The 24,217-nt window shown below is 38.2% G+C and overlaps 1 protein-coding gene across 2 annotated transcripts in view; it reads left to right on the top strand.

Annotated features, from left to right (window-relative positions):
- The window catches only part of BARD1 (BRCA1 associated RING domain 1), a 66,486-nt gene that overhangs the window by 2,038 nt on the left and 40,231 nt on the right, over positions 1-24,217 (top strand). The window contains exons 2-4 of one of the 2 annotated variants that reach the window (XM_048868912.2): positions 595-651; positions 5,075-5,220; positions 12,972-13,999. In XM_048868912.2, coding sequence (XP_048724869.1) covers positions 595-651; positions 5,075-5,220; positions 12,972-13,999 — 1,231 coding nt within the window. The remainder of the gene's footprint in view (positions 1-594; positions 652-5,074; positions 5,221-12,971; positions 14,000-24,217) is intronic. The other variant, XM_048868913.2, reaches the window with a different exon arrangement.

Genomic DNA, 24,217 nt, shown 5'->3' with positions numbered 1-24,217 from the left:
GGGAGTTGATACCCTATAATGATTGTATTGTAAAACTGCTGTAAAAATGCCCTTGATTTTCCCAATACTTGGCTACTGTGGTAATGGGCTTATACATCCCTAGAGAGATTAACAGTGAGCAGTGCTAATGTAGTGAAGCAGAACTGTGTTTACTTGTTTCAGAAAACTGCTGTTGGCAGCTTGATGAGCTGCTGTATGGACAGAGCCTAAGGAAGCTGGTTGTGCAGTAAATCCATCTACACTGGAATCAGAACCATGCTAGCTGTCAGTGGGCTTAAAAATGTGTTGCTAGCAGGATTCTATCATGATTTCCCTGATTATTATGGAAGGAGACATTTTATCAGAGAACCATGCTAGCTACACTGTATGCTACTTTCCACTGATTCAGTAGAATTCAGTAGCGTGATTTATAACACTGTCCTCAAACAGAATATCTCAAACTCATCAGAAAAATCATGCTAGAGTCCTGCTAGCAATAATGTTTTAACTGCAGGCACAAATACAGATGCCTTCAGACTAAACTAATTGGTTCTTTGATGTTCTAGGAGCTAAGACTTTTTTTAATCGTTAATGTTTTTCTTCCTCTCTGAATAGCATGAACATCCTTAAGGAACCTGTGTGCTTGGGAAAATGTGAGCATGTCTTCTGTCTGTAAGTACCATATTTACTTAAAATGAAACAGCTATAAAGAAAAGGACCCTAGTCCTGCAAACAGTTATGTATAATACCCTTAACTTTACATATCTGAGTAGTTCAGTTGACATCAGTGGGACTGTTCTACATGTGCTTAAGTTTTCCTGGTTTGGAGACAGTGAGGTCAAAAGAAAAAGCTAAACAATTTTAAAAGAGAGTAATATTTGAAATTCATGCTGTCCTTATTCTTATAGTCGTTTTGTGGGAAAGGAAGGCTTGGGGAATACAACAGGGAAAATTAGATGTGTAAATGTTTTTTAAAAAAATCAGGCTCTGCCTGATTGGGTCTTCACAAGGAATCACAAATCTTGGAATTAAGGCCTTAGTCCCACAGAGGTCTGCCCAAGCAGAGAGCCTTGTGGCTTTAGTAGGGGTCCAGGTGGGTGCAGAGGTCTATCTGAATGGAGGTTTTAGCAGGATCAGTGCCTACATATTTAGGGTTTTAGTTCATAGCTCATTGAGTTGTATTTGTAAGAGGCACATTCTCTGAACTGTAAGGCTAAAATTATCTTCTTTATATTTGAATTGTAGTGCTGAGAATACCAAGGGGAGCCTTACAGTTACAGGAATTAGTCTGGAAAGATTCAGTAGTTTGTCCACGCTGTGGTACCCTCATCTGAGAGAACAATGTACATATTGGACAGACTGAAGTATTCATAGGTTTTATTGGCATACCAAAGCGCAAACAGAGGATTTAATGTATCCAAACTAGCAGGAAAGGGAGAACGCTGTCTGTTTTCACTGTCCAGAAATTCCCATATAGCATGCAGGATCAGGTTACAGATGGGAAGATATGCAAGTCCTTAGCTTAACAGTTTACTTGATGTCAGTTAATTTGCATATCACCGTAACCTCTTGTTAATACGGTAGACACTGTGCCCATAAAGGTTTACATGATCAATATATTCTCCCTCATGTGGGGCTCTCCCTGTTTCACTGTAGGTAGGAGAGTGGCAGATACCACCAATTTGGTCTACTTAATGTATCCTCTCTTCACACAGGCACATCATACATCATTTGAAAGCTTATTATGTCTATTTTAAGATGAGGTATGATGTGAGGCTGTCACACAGTGTTGTTACCATAGAAATTGGTATAAACAATGGCACCATCAACCGGTTCAAATATTTACATTCACTTCCATCGGTTTAAAGACTCAGTATTGGATTTTGTGACCTCAAAGCATCACAACAATGGTCCAAAGGATAAAACAAAATCTAATAATAAATGTGCACAGGTATCATTGAAATGTAATAGTGCTGATGACATTTCTGGTCAACTCCATGGTCATTTTGTTCATCATTATGGTCTCGGTCAAGAGCGTGGGGGTTGCCACAGTCTTTGTTGCCTTGGCACATACACAGTTTTGTGCAGGGAAGATTGTTCTGACTACAGACGCAGTTGATCATGCAGTGACGCATGCTGGTAGAGACACAAATAAAGTGTTACAGAAGCTTAGATGTCACTGGGCCCTTGAAGAATATGGGAAATAGTTCATTATCCACATTTTTCCATCCATCTTGCAATGGTGATCCAATATCTGGTGTACCTATGTTGCATAGACATCCAAATCTTTGTTTGATAAGATGCCCCTTTGACATGCTCATCAAAACTTCATCATGTGACAGCAGTTTGGCCAATGACTTGTCCTTTCTGATGGCTAGTTTGAGGTGCAAGCAATTCAGGTCTCTGTGGGTCTCCTTTTCTTTCTTGTTCTGGTCATACAGCACTGCTACAGTAGTTGTAGCATATGCTGAGTTACAGCAGTATGAGTCTCTTTAATAATATGTTGTTAGTGTCTTCAGACTCAAACACCTTTTGAGTGTTAGCTAACGTTTCCCTGACAAATGCTGGAACTGCAAGAGTATCTCCTCACTGATCACGCCATTAAAGAAATGAATAAAGTTTCAGAGCACTCAGATCTTCCAGACGTCTATAACTTCTTTGGAACCTCACATCCCTCTTAAATCACTGTCTCTCAGGCTCTGTTGGAATCCCTTTACCATGTTCCATTTAAACCATCTTACCACAGAGTATTTGATGCTCTGCAAAATAATCTTCAAATTTAGTCTTGGTCAAGAGACTTTACTATGTGTAGGCTATATCATTGTTTTAATAAAAGCAGTTTTGAGAGGTGGTAATATGGATCATTGGGAAATAGTAATAGGAATCTTTAATTGAGTTAATTGGCTGGTTGTCAGACATCTAAAACATAGTAATTTAGTTTTGGATAACCCCACTCTAATTTGGAGAACAAATCTTCAAAGATTTTTGGATATTATTATTGAAGTAAGATTTTTTTTTTTTTTAGAAAAGCTTTCAGAACATCAAAAGATGCTCTAATCTGAGTTGAGGGTCAGGGGGAGTAACCAATGGACACCTTAGCTTTTGATAAAGGCTGCTTTTTTCCCCTCCAGGTCTTGCTGCTAGAAAGCAAATAGTCTTTATTACTAATCGGTTTCAGAGTAACAGCCGTGTTAGTCTGTATTCGCAAAAAGAAAAGGAGTACTTGTGGCACCTTAGAGACTAACCAATTTATTTGAGCATGAGCTTCATGGTCCTTTATTTATTCAGTGATGAACTAGTTTATTATTCATCTATACCTTCTGATCATTATTTCCAATCCATTTCCTGTGGTAGCTTATTCCTGCATAGTGGCTGTTTGTTTTATTGAACTTTTATATGATGGTTTAGGCTATTCAATTGTAGTTTGTTTCCAAACAAGCCAGCAAGAGGTAAGGCAAAGTCTGACATGAGGTTATTCTGGTCCATAGCCCATTAGAGAAAACTATTAATATATTAAAAGGGTGGGAGGGAAACAGGTGACAATGTTGCTTTCACACATTTATCTTTATACAAGTGACCTGCAGTAATTGGGTCACATGTTGGAGACTTTTCTATGGGCTGTGATATTTATTATTTGAAATCCATCCCTGTAGTATGATCTGATCCAAAGTAATTTCAGGAGGTTAACAACAGTGAATGGATGTCCTGCATCAAGATAATGGAATATATACGGGAATGTACAGTTAATAGATTGACAGCCCCTGCCCTGAATAGTTTGGAACCTAAATAAATACATAAGTTAGATACAGAGTGGAAGAAAGATCCCCATCTGTAACATGGGATATCAGTTTCTGAGGATAAGAGAGATAACAGTTTAACTTCCAAAATACTCAGCACCTGGCAGCTCCCACTAAGAACAAAATCAGCTGGGTGCTGAGCTCTTCTGAAAACATGCCCATAAGTGACTTGCCCAATGTTACACAAGGAGTCTGTCTGAGCCAGAAGTTGAACTGAAATCTCCTTAGTCTCAATCCAGTGCTTTAACTGCAAGACCACTTGTTCTCTCAACAACGTAAAGTTCATGGGGGAAGAGTTTCAAAGATACAGATGTCAGGCACCTAACTGTCTTTTGTGCCTTTGAAAAAATCTCCCACCTTGAAATTAACAGAGAGAAGTATACCTTAGTGTGGTGGTTTTGGAGAGACTTTAAAAACCCCACAGTGTTGACCTAACTGCTCCCATAGGTCAGGTCTATGGAGACTTAGTGCATGGCAAGTCAGAGTACGAATCTAGAGAACACTAATCCGATAAACATGAGAGCGGTGTTTTTGAGAATCCCACTTGATAACTTGTTTGATGGACCCAAAAGTCTTTTCGCTATAGTAATCAAATGAGTGAATATAATTCTGTGGAGGAGGATGGAAAAGTAGTACTTGGAAGCTACAAGTTTGGGTTTAAGTGACCTTTACTAAGCAAACTTGTTTCTTCTTGAGCTGTTCAGAAATAAATGCTCTGAAAAAAATAAAGTGATAAAATAATTCTGACACCTGTGTATTCCTAGGGGACTTCTTACTTAGAAATGGTGAGAGGTGTGTAACTTAAAAGTACCAAGACAGTTTTAATAACAGACAGGTGAAAGTGATAGCTTACTATAGATTGGATTTTCTATCACACTTGTAAAAAGGAATGCTGTTGAAAAACAGCACTGTTTAGTTGAGGGGACAGAAGAATCTAGAGTTAAGCTATTCAGAAATGTAATGCCAATGTGTAGAAGTGAGGCTTTGGAATATTTTAAATTTTGATTAACATGGGTGAGTGTGAGATTCAAAAGTTTATTAAACAGTTTTGATGACACAGCTTCCTGATAAGACTTTTGCTTAATTCTGGCTTGTAATTTGCCAGGCCAAATATTTGATTTCCTTTTCTGCAGTGATAAGTGAATTGTAAGTAATTCTTGTAGTCTTTGCATGGTCAGCTTTTTGGAATTAAAATAAAAAAGTCTTGCCTATCAACTACTAACATAGCTGGATACTGAAGAGAATATGCCAGTTTACTCGTGTTGAATGACTTGTGTTTATACATGCTTGACTTTCAGAGCTTGTGTGGGGGACTGTATTGGCACAGAATGCCCAGTGTGTCACACTCCAGCCTGGGTACAAGATGTGCAAATAAATAGGCAGCTAGACAACATGATCCAGCTGTGCAGCAAACTGCGTCATCTACTGGGCAAGGACTTCACAGGTGAGACGAGATCTTGTCTCCCCACATTGTGCTCCCTATTCAAACTTGGGTCAATTTCATATGCTTTTAAAGGACAAGAAAACTGTCTTTAAAAAAGATTCTGAAGGGTTATATCAAATCATATTTGGAAAATCAGCATTTGAATGGAACAGTTGCTGGGTTTATCTCCTTCATCAAATCTACATAGATCTTTATTAAAGAAAGGGAAAAAGTCTAGAATTGCATTAGTCCACAATTCATTAGAATCTGTCTGCTAAATTTAGAGTTAAAGATATGTAACATTCCGAAGTCACATGACACAGTGAATTACAAGTAGGAAAATGGCAAGCACTGTCATATCCTATACTCTACATTTGTGAGAGCATGTAATGTTCTAAGGCTTAATTCTTCAGTGAGCCCTATACAAGGCGATCTCATTGCAGGTTCAGGGTTCTTTTCACTCACCATCGTCGTGTTGTTGCCGTCCTATATATAATGTGTCCAGTAGTTTTCAGATTAGGTTGTTGTACATGTGAAATCTTATGCTTTCTGCTTCATGATGGGGAGAGAGGCAAGTCTCAATTCTCTTGGATTGTCAGAACCAGAGTGACACAACTGTACCTATTCTCTGTTGTGAAAATCTGTCATTTCTGACCATTGTGGTGGTGACTGTGCTACAAAACTGCAGAGTTGCTGATCTAGGATTTCCCTTCCATTATTTCCTTGCCAGACTTTTGGCTGAATGACAAAGAAGGGAAGATTGAGGCAAAATGATTGTCTCTTGAGTAGTTATCACATTTTAGAAAACACTCATTTAGCTGTCAAATACAGATGAGGTACTTTTTTCCCCTCATTGCTTATTTCCAATATTAATCTAAATAGAAGATTCTCCTTTATCAACCAGATTCCCTCAGAAGGTTCACATCACGATCACTTCTATGGTAGTCCTTTTTTGACATCCAAACACTGGATTGTGATATCACTGAAGCAGCGAGGCTAAAGGATGTCTAACAGTAATAAAGAGTTTTTCTTATGCAGCTGAAATCTCTGGGTAATCAAAAGCTATGAGTAAGATAGAAAATGTGGATGACAGTTTAATAGGGTTAGGGAAAATATTTAAGTGTGGTATAAGAGTACACACTTTAAGAGTATAATGGGAAGGGAGGGCTTTTGAAGTGATTGGCTTGAGGCACTTTTATATAGTGTTGAAGAATAATAGTCAAAGCTGAGAAGCAACCTTTTATGGTTATCGAGTGAACTTTAGTGTTATTCCAAATGTCAAAGTGAATGGAGAAAATCATGCATGAGGTTCTTTTGGTCTGAAGTGAAGTTTCCCTATATGGTGGCTCTAATTACAAGAAGAATGGAATGAAATGTATTTTAAAATAAGGTTCATGCAGTGCAGTGGAAACCAGAGTAACAGATGAAATATTTTCCTGAAATTATTTTAAAGGTAAATATATTCAGCTTTGAGAAACTTGAGCTTTATTGTGTCTAATCTGTTTTTTTTAAAACCACTACAGTATTTTTACAAGCACTTTTTCAGTACTACTGCAGCAGGAGAGTGCTAAAATTTAAAGTGATGTGGTGATTGATTTTTCCATTTTTGGAGGATTCCTCCCTTATTAAGTATTAGTGACCTTTTATTAATCTCTCATTCCTGACTTAAGGAAAAAGCAGTTCTTGAGGGATGTTGATAGTGTATTGTCATAGATGCTATGGATGACATAACTAGGTGACTAGGCTTGATCAAATGAAAATAAAGACATTATTATGCTACATCTAATGACGAATGATAGAAGGCTGCAGGAATTGAAGATTTACAAATTGTGGTAATCTAGGTTGTTTTGCCACTCCTGCTCGCGCTTGGAAATTAGTCACTTCCTGTAGATGTGTGTCTAGTGGAACTACCTCACAAGTGTTAAGTTAAATATGTGTGTGCAGGATCAGACCTTTCTGGTTATGATGGTAATTTGCACAATGCAGATCAATGTATTTTTGCAGGGTTCCAGATGGGTTACTAAAGACAATACAAATAAAATTATAGTAAAGCCACAAAAAAGTAACCCTTCATGCCAAGGCTTACTTTCAGCCACATTTTTGTCCTGTGGCAATAAGAAATGGACAAATTTCTATTTTTGTGGTTTTGCCCTTTGCATTTTTTGTGCATGTAGCAAGGCAAATTGAGCAAGTCAGCATTCCGCTTCCACATGCGTATGTGGCGTAATTTTGGAAGGGGCCTTCTCCATGTAATTGAGGATGGGTGGAAATCAGGAGCAAACTGTCTTTGCAGGCAGAGATTTGGTAACACCAGCATGGCGGACAAAGATGAGTTTTGGGGCAGTCTTTGTGAGTGGAGGGCAGGAAGGTGGTTATGCTGGAAGGCGTATCAGACTCAACTATTGCACATGGATGCCAATCCAGGAAAGTACTTAAGTGTGTTGGGGTACCAGCTGTTTTTGAGAGAGCCTGCAAGACACACAGAAAAAAGTCTGTCCTGGACTCCTGCTGTTGGAGCCTCAAGTGAAAAACTGGATCCAGAATATGGGGGTCTCTTTTGTTAGGTAGTGCACATATTCTTCAATGGTGATCTGGGCCCCATTGTCCTTGTTGCTATAAAGGCACCTAGTCTGATAACCCTTGCGCTGAAGATTCTCCAGTCTATTTAGACCAGATGGGGAGTTGGGAGAAAGGAAGGGGTTTTTTTAACCCTCATTTTAGTTATTGAGCGGCCTGAGGTCCGAGGCAGAACTAGGGGTAGGACCCATGACTGATTTCCAGTCCAGTGTCTTAAATGATAAGACCAGCCTTTGTATGCAGTGTAGTTGTAGCTGTGTCAATCCCAGGATACTAGAGAGACAAAGTGGGTGAGGTAATATATATATAATTTTTTTTTGGACCAACTTTTGTTGGAGAGAGACCATCTTTTAATATTTACACTTGGGATCCTGCATTTGGAGCCAGTCTTAAGCAACATACAAGAAAACAAAGTAGTCAGATCTCTGCAGACTTTTGTTGCCCTTGAGTATAAGTGACTGGTAGTACGTACACCTAAGTGGAGGACTTTCATTTGTTGGATTTGAGTTTGGCTCTCTTTCTCTCAAAAAAGTGCCATCTCTTTAACCACCTTTTTTATACCACAAATATGGAGAAGAAATCTGCAATTGTAAAGATCTGCATTGTGTAGACTTGAATCTGCACATCTTAAGAAAAATTAGTTAATATTGGAATTGTGTTATAAGAAATAGCCTGCAGGTGGCAATACAGTTATTAAATGTGTTAATGGGACAGTTAAATTTTTAATTCACATGTAATTTAATTCAAAATTAGAATACCTTAAGAATTTATCTTGTTTAGCCAGCATTGAATCTATGATGCTGCTCCTTAAACAATTAAAGTATTTTATGAAATCTTGAATACAAGTAATTGCGATATAATAAGAGCTTGATTATACCCATATAGGGCACAAAATGGAGCATATAATAGAAAATCAACTACTGTGCCTGCATACCAATTTCCATCTCTTCTATCTGTGCATTAAAGCATGCCATATGTCTAGTAGAATTGCACCTTAACTGTGTTCTTGTCTTGATGTTCTCTAGATTTGTACATGTACTCTCTGTATATTATGAAGAATTGAATTTTTTGAAGACGTCTCCTAGAACTACAAAAACATTTCACTACTAACCCCTTCACCTGAAGTATTGTGTATGTTGCTGCAGTTGCTAATGACTTTTATTTGACTTTCAATACTCTTCTCCCTTTCCCAAAATACAAAAGTCCTCTTCTCCACTGGGAAGGAGGAGATAAACTGCTCCTCTGAATTATTATCATTAACAGCTCTGTCATCCCCCATAGTTGCAAGACTTTTTTGTCTCACCATTTTTGACAATTCCCCTTCCAAGTGAACCTTATTACCTGCATTTACTAGAAAGTATATAATTACTGTAATTAAGGTGGGTAATTAGGAAGAACTTGTCGAATCATGGACATAATGTATGGCATACTAGAGATAAAGAAGCCTGATTTACAGTAATACTTTTCAAAATTAGCTTCTAAATACTTCACTAGATTTTCTCAGTTCAATGTACTTTAAAGAGAAGAGATTCTGTCATAAATTTTCCTGACAACCATTTATAGATAATTTTATCTTATTCTTCATAACACAATATACCTTAAACTAATAGTTAAATTGAGGTTTTTTTAAATTCTTTCCATTTTTATATTAAACCAGACTTTACAGCTGTTGGTCAGATCCTGTTAAGCACACGTTGATGCTGGTGGGCAGCAAAATAGATTACCTTTGATTAGCCTTTATAGATCACAATTTAGTTTCCATATTTTGATGTGGAGGGAAACATATCGGATGCCTTCTGTAACAGATTACATTGCATTTTGTGTGTGTTGTGACATTTTTCATAATAGCGAAAGATGAGTGTTTGAATAGCTGGAATTTCTCTCCCCTTCCTACCCCCCACCCCACCCGTGCTGAATACTTAACTTGCAAAATAATCATTCTTCAGTGAAGGCACTAATGTTGCACAGATGGTACCAAAGCACTTCCCTTTGATTTTTAATAAGGGACTAGTTTGTCAAAGAGATTTCTCAACTTCTGTTCTGAAACCCATAATAGAGAATAATTTGAAAGACACACAATGTGCATCATTATATTCCTTTGATGCAGATTAATGATAGCTAAGACACATTTTCTAATTGCTTCTTTTTCCTCTACAGTTTATTATTGCATTACAGCAAAAACTTGAATATGGAGCTCTTTAGCGATAAGTTTCTCTGTACCTCATAATATTTTTGTCTGGTCTGAATCATTTTACAGTCCACAGAATTGATTTCTATTAAATGTCAACGTTAAGAAACTTGGTTTTATTATGTGAAAATAAACCAGACTTTGTGAATAGAGATGATTCTGTTTATTTATCATGTATATGAATATTGTGTTTAGCATATAGGTAATCAAGACCAAATTTGCTGGAGGAGTTTTAGGCTGGTTTTAATATGGGTACAGTGGGTTGTTTTTTTACATTATTGTAATTGCTTTAGGCTAATCCAGAATTAGCAAATTCTGCTGTGTTGATCTGTCTGTCCTATTAAATAGATAATTTTTAAATTTTGGGGTGAGATATAAGTGGAATTAAGAATTAACTTTTAAACACATACAACTAACTTTCTTCTTTTACATTAAGGTGCAAATTGTATCAACTTTTTGTTTCTATCTTGGAAGCAGCATATGATTCCTTTGGATCAAAATCTACTTGCAACTTTTTCTGACGGAGGCTTAATTGAGTGTTCTTAATTATTGTAATGGCCTCTGTATAAATGACTGTGAGAACTTCCTTTTTGTAGCTAATATACAATTCTTAAATTGTAACATAGATCCATGTGAATGTCCTTCTGCAGATAGAATAGAAAGAAATCGATTGTCTTCCACCCCTACTGAACACGTGTTAATCTGGGATGGGGTTACAGAAAGGAGGAGTTGAGGGTTCAGTGTCTCAGGTGTGTTTCCTCTCTCACAAAACTCTGAAAGCCTCTGCATCTGCATCATAGAATATCAGGGTTGGAAGGGACCTCAGGAGGTCATCTAGTCCAACCCCCTGCTCAAAGCAGGACCAATCCCCAATTTTTGCCCCAGATCCCTAAATGACCCCCTCAAGGATTGAACTCACAACCCTGGGTTTAGCAGGCCAATGCTCAAACCACTGAGCTATCCCTTGCCCCCTAAAAAGGAGTAGAGTTGGCACTTGTCCTAATTGTCTTTTCTCCCCCATGTGAGAGTCCCTAAATAGGTAGGAGAGTGAGTGTTGTTGTTTTTTTCCAGTAGCCAGGTGGAAAGATTCACCTGTCGCTGATACTACTAAGCAATGGTTCTTCTGAAAGATGAAGCCTCTGGAGAGGATCCAGGGACAATACCTTGTAAGAGTCTAGTAGTCCCCTTCCTAGAAGCTAGGTAGGTGGCTAAATTTCTATGGCTCATCTTTTATATTGGCCTGTGGCTAGTAAGTGTCTGGAAATCTGGGAATACTCAAATTTTCTCAGAGTATAGACCACATTTAATAGTCTTTTGAATGTATCTCCTCCTATTAATAATCATGCAATATCCATATAGCAACTGAAGCAATTGCTTATAGGAAAAATACTAGGAAAGTATTCAGTGTATTTTCAGCATTCTTTTAATGCAACTAATCTAAAATTGAGGAGTCTGACTTCCATATGACCAGCCAGCCCTCTGTTTACTGTCAGTAGTCCACAGATCAGTTTGAGAATCTCTGTAATCCATTTTCCAAGCACTACTGATGTCACAAGTGGTACATCTGAAGCATAACATGCTATGCAAATATTTAATTATATTAATATTGCTTTAGAATTTGTACTACTGAAAGATAGTGCCTGTCATCACGATATCTCTAGGACTTTTCTCTTATTGTGCTATATGTGTTAAAATAATCTGGGCTGGTACAAAATCTCTACACACATGACTCTTGCAAATTTATAAAAAGAAAAGGAGTGCTTGTGGCACCTTAGAGACTAACCCATTTATTTGAGCATAAGCTTTCGTGAGCCACAGCTCACTTCATCGGATGCATCCGATGAAGTGAGCTGTAGCTCACGAAAGCTTATGCTCAAATAAATGGGTTAGTCTCTAAGGTGCCACAAGCACTCCTTTTCTTTTTGCGAATACAGACTAACACGGCTGCTTCTCTGAAACTTGCAAATTTATTTAACTCTTGTTCTCTAGTCCAGTGCTTCTCAAGCTATCTGATGTGTGGTACCGGCAATTTTTTTTCCCCAATGTGCACGCAGACCAGCAGCTGATGGCTCGGACCACCACTTTGAGTAGTACTGCTCTAGTCCATAGAGATGAATGATAGTTATATCAAGGTAAATATTTTAGAGTAGACTCTGCTAGTTGTGTAAACAGTGAAGACAAGATGAAAGTAAATATCTGCATTTTATATTGTGCATCTGTTTGCAATCAAGCCATTCCTTTTTTAGATACCAGTTATTAAAACAAAATTGGATCTGAGATCTTTATAAAGGTTAACTAGTTACAGGATTTGTCTCAATTTTAACTTTCCATCAAACCCATTCCTTAAAGTAAGTGGAGAATCTATAATGCTGTAGTTGACAACCATCATGCCTATATACCGTAGCTATTACTGGATATTTAAATGATTGATCAGCTAGCCTGAGGTTGTATTGTTTTTGAAGTAAATCTCAGCCTAATGCCGTATGTTTCTCTTTTTTTTTTAAACTGAATCTCCACCTATTTAACTACACTTAATTGGAGGGATACGTAGGGTAATTTAGCTAAGGATAGGAAAGCCTTCTATCTTGAAATATCATTTTTGAAGATTATTGGAAGTATTTGTTTTGGTGTTTGACTGCTATACTGCAGAGTTTTTAGTCAGATCTATCTTTGCAATTTTTCATGTGAATTTTGTTAAAAGTGAAATTATCTCAAATTCCTTTCTGTTGGAGAGTGGGAAAGTAGCATGCCTGTCTGGTATCCATAAACTTACTACCGCTTGAGTTAGCGTGAGTGCTGCTACTAATTCTAAAAATAGAAGATATGTAGAAGACAACATTATGGCTGGAAATTGAATGCCCTGAAATAGAAGTAATACATTTATTACAATCTCATGACAGGCTTCCATTTTTAATATTCAGAATTTTGATTTAGTTCTATTTCCAGAATGGTAAACAGCTGATCTTGGCCTTAAAGCTCATTTTTAAAAATCCCTGTTTCCTACCAGATTCTGCAGAAGACTTGTTCACATCAGTAGGTCCTGATCATGAAACAAGAAGTAAGAAGAGGCAGATAAAAATGTGGTTCAGCCCACGCAGTAGGAAGATCAGGTGTGTGCTAAACAGCAGTTCCCTTCAGAAGCAGAATCAGCTGGTGACTAATGGTGGCAGCATTCACCAGGGCCCATCTTCTACTTTTGACTTCCTTCCTTCTCCTCCTCAAGAGAAGCCTTCCAAGATGACCAAGGAACCACCACCACACAGATCGAAGAAAAAGCTGAAGAAAAAGAGTCTAGCGCACATCAACCAAGTATGGGGTATAGAGAAGGAAAAGCAGAAAGAGGGCAGTGGAACTGAAGGGGAGACCCAAGATGAATTTAAAGAGAAGACTGTGACCTTTTGCAGCCAGCCATTAGTTTTATGCAGTCCCGAACCAAATAATATGGAAGAGACAGTAGGACAGGAGTCTGTAATGGAAACCGACCGTAAGGATGGAAGTGTGTCCCACTTGGAAATGGCCACACATGTAAAACCCACAGAGGATAAAGATAGCTCTGCACAAGTTAACACAATGAATACAGAGAAACCTCTGCCATCAGAAAATGAAATTACTCCTTTAAAGCGCAGAAGGCAGCAGTCCATATCTTCCACTGTTTGTCATTCTAAAAGACTGAGAAGAAGTGACCAGAGTGCTGATACGCACTCAGTCAACCAAGGTGTTTGCAATCCTGCGGTAACTGCCATGAGCACTATTAAAATCTCTCCAACTATTAAACATGGAACTCCAGTTCATATCTCCTCTCCTGCATTTAAACTTACTGGTGGCACTGTATCAAAGACAAGAAGCTCTGCAATTTTTCAAGAAATAAATAGCCCTTCACTTTCAAAAACTCCCTCTACCCCATTCACTTCAAATACTCATAATCAAATGGAAACCACACACAGTCCTTCCCTCTTGAAGAAGTCTCCTAGTAATAACACAACTACCAAAAGGAATCACAGAGGAGAGACCTTGCTCCATGTTGCTTCAATCAAGGTAGGACTTTCTTATTCTTCTGGTTTGAGACAATGGTTCAATGGTCACGTTAAGACAAGTGCAGATGTTTTTCAGACTGTCACTTTCAAATTGCAACATTAGTTCCATATCTCATGTTTTTCTGGGGCAGGGCCAATTTTTATGGTTTTGCTGTTGTTTAGATCACCAAGTGTAATGAGAGTGTGTTAACACTGCAAAAACAAAACAAAAAAAAGCCTTATGGCAGTGAGTCTCGGAGCTGGAGGTCAACTGACTCAGCCTTGTGGTATGGGGCTACAAAGAACAGTGTAGATGTTCCCACTCAAGTTGGAGCCTGGGCTCTAAGAGTATGTCTACACTGCAATTAAACACCCATTGCTGCCCTTGTCAGCTCGCTCCAGCTTGGGCAAGAGCCTGTTTAATTGCAGTGTAGACATTCAGGCTCAGGCTGGAGCCCAAGGTCTGGAACTGTCCCTTCTTGCAAGATCCCAGAGCCCGGGCTCCAGCCCGAGCCTGAATGACTACAGCACAGTTAAACAGCCCTGTAGCTTGAGTCAGCTGACATGGGCCAGCTGCAGGTGTTTAATTGCAGTATAGGCATACCCTGAGACCCACCCCCTTTGCCAGGTTTCAGGGCCTGGGCTCCAGCCCAGGCGGGAACATCTGCACTGCTGTTTTCAGGCCCACGGCGTAAGTCCTGCAAGCCTGCTTCAGTTTGCCCTGGCTCTGACACTTGCTGGGGTACGTCCTCCCCTCTGGGCTCCCCCACCCCCCTTTTTTTTTTCTGGTGTAGAAATACCATGGGTTCTCCAAATTGATGTCAAAGGTGTGGTTCTTGCAACCCTTGGAGATTTCAATGTATGCTCCAAGATCGGCTAGGATTGTCTTGCAATGACTTCCAGAAAGTGATATCAGTCTAGGCTTTGTTCTAAAGATATTGTATATGCCAAAAAGTTGAATGTGTGATTGACATTGTTGTTGGGTTTATTTTGGATATTTCAAGTCTACCCTGCTAGGTGGCCTTATCAATTAATTGGTTGGCTGTTCAAAGAGCACATCAACACTGGAGCTAGATTATTTAAGTATAATTAATGTTGCATGAGACTACCTGAATACTGGTATTGCCTAGGTTTTGAGATCTTGACTTTACAGCACTAATAATAATCTTCTAATATCACTTTTTAGATGGACTTTTTATGGTTTTCTTAAACATAATTGAAAGCAAAAATTCAGTCATAACTGGTAGACAGAGGTAGATTGCTGCATATCAGGATTTTTGTACTATGTTCCTGTCTCTGGGAGGAGAGGGGATGATCTGATGGTTATAGCAGGAGACTGAGAGTTGGGATTCCTGGATGCAATTTCATTTTTTTAACTATGCTTTGCATTTACACAGTGCTCATTCATCTGTGATCAAACCTGCCAGTTTCCTTGACGTTTTACAGTCAGAGTCCCTCTGTCAGCTTCTGTGGTGTTACAGTGGCATGCTCCTATTTCTTTAAATGGATTTTTCCTCTCCCTTGTTGCTGTGTGAAAGACCCACACAAACAGAAAAAACTGTCTGTACTTAGTTAACTGTTTCCCCCGTGTAGTCATTGTTGTCAAATTCACTAAATAAACAAGAAGGGGAGGGATATTTTTTTCATTCTCTTTTTGGCTATAGTAATCATAGGTGTTCTAATAGCAGCTAAAACAGTTTGACATAAATGACCTTTTAAAATTTGTGCCCTCTTGAGAGGGTGTTCTTTGTTTTCTGTTGTACAGCTCCTCAAGTTCTCTCTCGGGGGATCAGACAGAGAAGTCTCACATATGGAAAATTTTGGTAATGTTATCTGGGGTCATTTCAAAGAACTTGTGCTTTGTGCATAAGCACTTTAAATATATTTTATATTAAATCATACATAAAAGATATAGTCTCATCAATAAAATGCCTGTACCTCTAGAATTGATATACCTGTAAACATCCTGACATTGACACAACATTTCTATTTGTAGAGTCAAAGAATTTCCTTGATAAATAACTGTTTTCTTCCTTTCATGGAGGCATTATAGCAATTCTCACCTGCTGCTTATGAAACAATTCTTCCATTTGATTAAATGGAAGTAGAGCCTATGGGTTATGAGTACAAATCCTCTGTTTGAAATCATTTATACTTAATTAGTCATGGTAGAGAAAATTATATACTGTAGTTAGTGACTTGAGAGCTCTAAGGATGGTCTGGCTATTACTCCAGTTCACAGATTCAGCATACTCATCTTTTTTATTATTAAAATGCTGCTTACAAACTATCCCTGTATATTTCCAGGAGGATTTTTTAAAAGGATGCTGTCAGGATTGATTGTCCTAAAATTGGGCCTATCTTGACAGCTTTCCCACACTTTTCCTTCAAGATTGCGGTATGTTCAATGTATTTTTGAGATGGGAAAAGAGCAGCTTTATCGTGAGATTCATAGTAAACTAAGAGAAGTCAATAAGGTGCAATTATCAAGGTACAGTTTTCTTGATGTTTATAGTCAGTGAGCTAAAAATGGAAATCTGGTGCTGTTCCTCATTAGTACTGGTACAATTTTTCTAAATTTTCTTTATTTGCATTAAAAAACCACCCAGTATTACTAATTATTGGTTTAATTAGATGGGGCTTCTCCGTTGCCCTAAAATAGAATGTGACTGCCTTTAAGTTCAACAGCTGAAAAAAGGGAGAATGATCTTGTGTTTAAGATGTGCAACTCAACTGAGAAGACCTGGGTTCAATTCCCAGGTCTACCAAAGATTTCTTGTGTGACCCAAAATGACTAGTTTAGAGTATGTCTGCACTGCAATTAGAAACCCACGGCTGTCCCATGCCAGCAGAATTGGGCTTGGGGGGCTTTGGCTAAGGGACTGATTAATTGCAGTGTAGACATTCAGGTTGGACCTCAAGCACTGGGACTCCCCCACCTCATGGTGTCCTAAAGCCCACGCTTCCTTCTGTGCTCAGAGATCTACACTGCAGTTATATAGCCCAAGCTCTGCGAGTCCAATTCAGCTGGCACCGGCCAGACTGGTTTTTAATTGTAATGTAAACATACCTTTTATCTATCTGTGCTTCACTTCCCCTTCTGTAAAATTAAGATAATACTTTTTCTTCCACACTTGTCTTATGTATTTAGACTGTAAAATCTTGAGGGCAGGAATATCCTGTATTAAGTGTGCATACTGCTGCTAATGCAGTGCTCTAGGAACCCCTGTAATGCAAGCTGTGGTGTATTTAAAACTGTTTAAAATTACAAGCTATGCTTTAAGTTTTAAGGGGTTTTTGAGTCTTGGTTGAAGGCAAGAGTGCACATAGGGAAGCATGCGATCTGGGTCTTCAGCAGTTGGTCTGTAAACAGCCAGGTGAGCTTAATTATGCTTCTCTGTCTTAGGGCACAGCCTGCTTCGTGTGTGTGTGTTGATTCTTGTGTTTTATGGTTCTGGATTCAAAGAAGTAAAATAGTGTTATCTTGCAACCTTTGAGCAAGTGATTTTGTGTGTGTGTGTATACAGTGAACTGAACATAACAAACAAAAAGGGGAATTGAATAATCTCTGTACTTGACTTCTCATGTAAATTAGGCTAAATTAGAGAATTTTAGACTATAATACATGTAAGGTAGCCCAGTCAGTGATTTTAGTTCCACAAGCAGAATGAGTTTTTCTCAGTCTTTCTAACGTTGTTTTTCTGATTTCTTCATTCACCCATGTTTGTCAAATTGTCACTGTAATGGAAACAGTCTTCTTAAAAAAAAAAAAAAAATCAGAATTAAAACTAAATTCTCTGGGACTTCATTAATTATAAAATCTATATTATTTTCATTAGCATGTAGATCCTAATACGTTGCTCTTAATGAAAGTTAATTGAGTTTTACTTTTTTTGTCTTTTTAAAGGAGATAATTAACAACATTATCAGGCATTAAAATTAAGTATATTGTGCTATTCCAAATCAATCGAAGCTGGTAGAGTGTGTGGCTGTTTCCCATTTTACTACTTCTACACTAATAATAAACATACTAAAAGCAAAATGGTTCTGAAAAAAGGTTATAGAGTGGATGAGCTTCATGCTGAACTGCATTCATAAATTAGAATGAACGTAGCTATTTGCCTAGTGAACTGAAATCATGTTTTTTATTACTCTCCATACTCATTAAAGGTAAAATTTCCAAGTAGTTAAAGTGCAAAATGTGGTCTTTTATACTTTTAAAATGATCTAAACGGTTGGGGAAAGCCCCACTCCATCACAGTCCTCCCACATCTTAATTATCTAAATTCTTCTATTACCAAACATTAGATCAGAGAACTACTGCCCTTCATATGTGGTGATCAAAACACGGGAACTTGCACCTCTTGGCTTATAATTACACAGGGTTTTAAATTTGGCCTGGAATTAGAGAATCCTGTAAACTTCTTGCATAAACTTCCCTTCAGATAAGATTTTGCCTGTATTTTTCCTGCAAGCTAAAGGGCGACTGGGTAGGAGAGACTGTACGGAAGGCTTCCTAAGCAAAAGCAGCACTAGTATAAAGTCCAGCAAGAGGAAAGAATGATAAACCATGGGGTGGGATGAGGACAACACAGATGCATAGCACATTTAGTTTGGAAGAGAGTTTGAGCTTTATGCCATAAAGTTTGAGCTTTATGCCCGCTCTCCGACTCTGGGAGTAGGAAGCAATTTACATGTATTTAGGTGACTTTATTTTAATTGAAGGAACAGTGTGGGACAATCAGGACTTGCTTTGGGTGTTAGTAAAAAGATTACTTGGCATCTATCCTCTCTATTCCAGGGATCCTCAATTTTTGTGTATCTGTCTGAGTTTAGTCTGCAGTACTGGACCCTTTACTTTCATGGTACGCATTTAGTGCAGTCAGGACTGTTGGGTAACCCCCTCTGAGCACCTGAGCTTTATCATGTATCCTATAGGGCTGCATTTCTAGAGAGATTCAGACGCATAAGGTATAAACCTCCTTTCACAGTGTTCCTGAGCCTAAAGTTACTATGTCCACACTCCAAACTCCTCTATAAAGTGACTTCTGGATTCTGTTTCAACAAGTTCAATTTACCAGTCATCTGTCCCCAAAACCTCAGTATTTTTACTGAGGACAACTAGAGTGGTTAAGTTTTATGTAAAAAAGGCAATCAGTTTAAATACCTAAGCCACATAAAGCTTTTTCACACAGCAACAGTGAAGAAAGATCCAGTTCTTTAAGAACTGGAAACTGATTGAAAAACCCCAGGAATTGGCAGGGTAACTCAGAAGCAGGTGCAATACCTGCTACTGCCTTTAATTTGTTTGACATTGATTTAATCTCTTGATGTCGATTCCGCATGAGGCAGGGTAAGGCCGCAACCACCCCACTCCATGTGCCATACATAGCAGAAGAGATTTAAAGTTGATTGTGTCCTTTTAAATCTAAGTGCTGTAGTAATACTAAGCAGACTATTGTAGACAATAATTTCCAGGTTTTTTCAAATGAAATTTACACCTGATGGCTTAAATGTATTTCAGACAAATATAAAAGCCTCATAACTACTTAAAATATTGAATTTAGAAATAAAAGAATTGACCATGATCATAGCAATCTTTCCCAAATATTAGTGCTGAATGTAAAATTGTTTCCAGTGTTCTACAAATATTGCTTTTTACAGTGCTCAGTCTCTGTGACTTGTTTTAGTTATGAGACGGGAGCTTAACTCTTCTTGGATGTTTTATATTACAAATATATGTGCTGAACCACCATGCTCATTACTCACTAAATGATCTGCTGGTGAGGAAATTAATTTTAGAGAAATCAGAGGTGATTATTTTCTTTAAAGTTTCAGTCAGAGCATTCACAATTACCATAAGTTCTCTAATTCCTTGTCATTCTCTTTCTCCGCTTAATACAAGTTATAAATAAGATGTGGGAAAGCAATAAGAGCTGGTGGGGGGGAGGAGGGGAAATTGGGTTGTTTAACAATCAAGTAGTTCAGTCATTAGATCAAGGTATTGGGTTCTTTTGTTTGACTTGCAATATAGTAAAATCACGTGGAGCTTTAGAAAATAGAGAGGGAGTAGAATTCTGTGGACTTATTCCCTGGTCTCAGCTTCAGTCTTCTTCACGTGATACTCTAATTCTCATTGTACTTCATTTTTTCCACCCTGGCACTTAATATTACCATTAACTGTAACTCACTGGTTATTATAAGGATGCTGCAAAATATCTTTAATAGAAGTAGAAAAGGGGGGAAATTTTATAAAATAGTTAAAGGGTTGCTGGCTGCTTTTCTTAACCATCTGTCAGCACTAGCATTTGATACAATTGATATTAGGACTTGAAAAAATCCACTTGCCCATGCCAAATGGGAAGCTTTTCTGGGGAAGTGCCATCAGCATCTGCAGAATCTAAGGTTTCATTAACAAAGGGGAGGAGGGGACCTGGGGCTGGGGGTAATGGTTTTGAAAATATCCTTTTCCTCGTAAACCAATGCAATGCTGTCTTCTAGATTTGCAGATAGGTGGCTCCAGTGCCTTTCATGCTGCTGTGCTGCTTGGAGCTTTCCCAACCTGCAGCATAGTGAAGGCTAACCGGAGCTGTGTAATTTTTCATTGCTGCTATTCACAATCTTGATAATAGCTTAAAATGGCCTTCCCTTGGTCTGTCTCCAGCAGATAATGGTGCCCGCACACCCTGTGATGGTTTTCTTCCTGTACACAAACTAGTTATTTCTTTGGGGTGTTATTCACTCTTTAACAATAACCCCCCCCCATTAATTTACAATATCAGCTTTAGCTAGCTTACCTCTTTTCCTGTGTCAAACATATGAACATCAGGCAGTATCCTCCCAAGTAGGAGAATCCCAAGTCTTTCCAATAAATTTGTTGGGCAGAGGCCTATATTCTAAATTGACCAAGGCCAGAGAAGTCCAGCTCAGTGAGTTACATAAAATTACTCAAAGTCAGCAAAAGTGAGAGAGACTGAATTAGTCCAGACTAAAAGGTCTACTCGTGTCACCCAAAGGTTAAGATCATAACTAGTAAACAAAGGAGAATGGAATCGGAAATTAACAACCCAAAATTGGTGGGTTGGAAACAAGGTCTAATTGGTGGACAAAAGAGGGGATGGGCTATCCTGTCCATTAACCCCCAGGTCCTTTTGAAAGACTTCTGGGGGATCTAATGCTGAGAAATGGGTGGACTGTAATGAGTGAGCTTTGCCATCATCTGTTGGGACCCAAGAATCCATCATGACACCATTGGACATCTACTGTCCTGCTCCTGAGAAATGTCCTAAACTGACCAGGCAGGGCCAGAGAGATGGACCCAGATGACATTGCCACCTTCACAAGCTTTGGCTAAATCCTGAGCATCACTCGGATCATGAGATTTGGGTTTCTGCTGTCAGCTCCTGCATGCCATGTTCCTTCCTTGTCCATCTTTTTTTCTTTTCTCATCACTCTTTTGCCTTTTGTTTAATAAGTCTGGCTAAGCCACCCAAGAAAGAGATTTACAACACTGCTGTGAGCCTGCAACCAGAGAGGCAGCTCTAAGTAATGTCTTAAACAGCCTGATGCTGAGATGCTGATACAATTTTGCCAGGTCTCAGAATGGCTGGTAAGACTGTGTGCTGCACGTGTTTCTCCACAGCCAGGGTAGCAGGTAAGCGTGAACACCACAGAAACTCCATTTTCTATCTTTGTGATTCTTTTCTATACCCTTTTGTGGCTATTTGTCCTTTTTTTTGTTGAAAGGAAGCAGGATCGGATTTCAACATCAGCTCCAGCCCATCTCAACTAACTTTTTTCTCTTCCCCAGATGACCATCCCCGGTTGTTACCATAATTAATACTATCTAAAAGAATGTCATACAAGGTTTTCCTTCTGAAAAAAAACCAACTGTATACAACTAAAAGGAATAAGAAATATTGTTAAAATGAAATTCTTACTTAGTACTTTACAATTCAGATGCTTTAACTATTTTTCCTTTTTTCTGTAGCTTTAATAAAAGGTTATTAAGGATAGCGCTATGGGACAAAGCAGGCTGAGGTGGCTATACTTGAAGCCCCAAATCATATTTCAGTGTTTAGTATTATGTAATGACAGGGTCATGTTAACACTTTTGACTCTTTGGGCCCATTTTTTCCGTTAACCTTAACATAACAAGCCCTTGCTAGCGTAAGCTCAAACAGGCACAAAATATTTTAGTAGTATCATACCTCAGTGCAAATATTGTCTGATAGAGGGATTGATGACTTATCGTAGTGTCACAGAAACATGTAGAATCAAGCAAATAATTTTGTATCTGATCTTGAGAAATTTAACTTACTTTAAAATAAAAGCCAAAGCAAGTTTTCTGTGCTTTTTAGTTAAATGAGTACTAGATGGTACTCTTGAAACAAAAAATATGTATAGATGGAGACTCCTGTTGTGTTTTCTTTGCAGCCGGTGAAAACTGTCAAAAGAACATTAAATTATCACTCATCTTCCTGATTCCCTCCAATTGGAGATGGACCATATATAGAATCAGATCCTCAATTGGGGCTCAATTCTGCCAGGTGCTGAGCACTCTGGCCCTGACCCAGCAAAATGCTTAAGGCACTTGCTTACCTTTTAAACATGTGAATTATCCATTGAGATCAATGCTTAAAGTTAATTATGTTGTTAAATGTATTGTTGGAGCACTGTCGGGAGCTTGGAACCTAGCAAGATTGAATCCCTAGTATATGCCAGTTGAAGATCTGTCCCCCCCCTATTTTTTCCTTGCATGTTTCTTTTTTTAACGAGTATTCACTGTGAAGTAGTTGAGTGCATTTTCAGAACCTCTTAAAAGTTCAGGGTGCAGAAGACATAACTTCCATGGGTCTACTAACATGCCCTGCAGCTGTAAATTTAAACTTTAATTTCTGGCTGTATTTCCTCTGTCAGTCTCTAGGCCACAAACAGCTTTCTTAATGCATCACTTCTAATCCTGATTGACAGTAGCTGTTCAGTCATTGTGCATGTGTGTAATCAAAATGAAAGCTCCTCTCCCATTCCCTCCACTTTTATTGTGAATTGTAAGTGGTTAAAAAGAGAAGTTCAACCTCGGTAACAAAAATGGATTTTTTTTCTCATTTCCAGGGGGGAAAAAATCCCACTTAACTCCATTGTAAACTGAGAAATATAGTTTTCTAGCTTTACTCTAACACTTTTTCATTCTGTATATGTTGACAGTACTTCTAGTACTTCTACAGAAAAATTTTACTGTAATAAAAATTAAACTAGCATTTTATAGATTTGTAATATGAATGTTAACATTCTGAGCAGTTAATGTACCTAATGCCCACACCAGATTCAAATTATTTGTAACGGCTCTAAGGGAACCCTGCAAAAATATCAACCACTGTTATACATGTTTGCAAACTTAATAATTTTAAAAGAGAAGCTCAAATATCACTTACCGTAGGTAATTCTTTTTATCCATGGGAAAAGCTCTGTTGCACTGATCACTGAGTCCAATGCCTGTGAAGATTTTCTCTTTGTACATGGTTTCCACTTGTCTCTTTCCTTGAGACCAAAAAATATTCTAACTAAAATAGTTTTTTTCTTTAATTGCTTAAAATATAACATTTTGCTGGGGTTGTGATTATAATGCATGGAACATATCTCTGTTATATAAATTCAGTTGAATGATATAAAACCAGAGCCTTTCAGCATTTTATGTGAATGTTGAGTTAATATTTCTTTTATCAGTTGCTGGTTATTTTTTCTGCTGAACAGAGTTTGTTGTCTTGGAAGAGTTTTCTTTGGTTGTAAAGAATGAGGATTAATGCTATTCTACATTGTCTCAGAAATGTTCCCTGATATCATAGAACAGGTTTGATGCTTTCCTTCATTTGGTTTATTACTGTGCTCAATTTTGGGCCTCATATTTGTTGTTCCTAAAAAAAGAGGTGAATTCTAAGTTATGTAGTGGGATAATGATCGGGATCTCTTTCAGTTAATATACCTGATGGCATGAGAATTACAGCTATCACATTGTGATTCAGGTATTAACTTCTTCCACAGCTTTTTGTTGAGAGGGAGAGCTGCTGGTTTTTAACCTTTTTGGGTTCCCTTTCTCTGTTTTCAATAGATCTGCACTTGAAGCCCTTCCTTGTTTCAGCTTTTGCCATGGGGGCAGGAGATTTTGTTTTATTCCATATTGTGTCTCTAAGTTTGCAGTTCTGTCTTCCACTTCCAATTATTTTTCTCTCCTTTCTTTGCC

Source organism: Caretta caretta, chromosome 11 (genome assembly GCF_965140235.1).
Source record: "Caretta caretta isolate rCarCar2 chromosome 11, rCarCar1.hap1, whole genome shotgun sequence".
Classification (NCBI taxonomy): Eukaryota; Metazoa; Chordata; order Testudines; family Cheloniidae; genus Caretta; species Caretta caretta.
The sequence above is the reverse complement of the archived record's forward strand: the minus strand, read 5'-3'. Positions and strand labels throughout refer to the sequence as shown.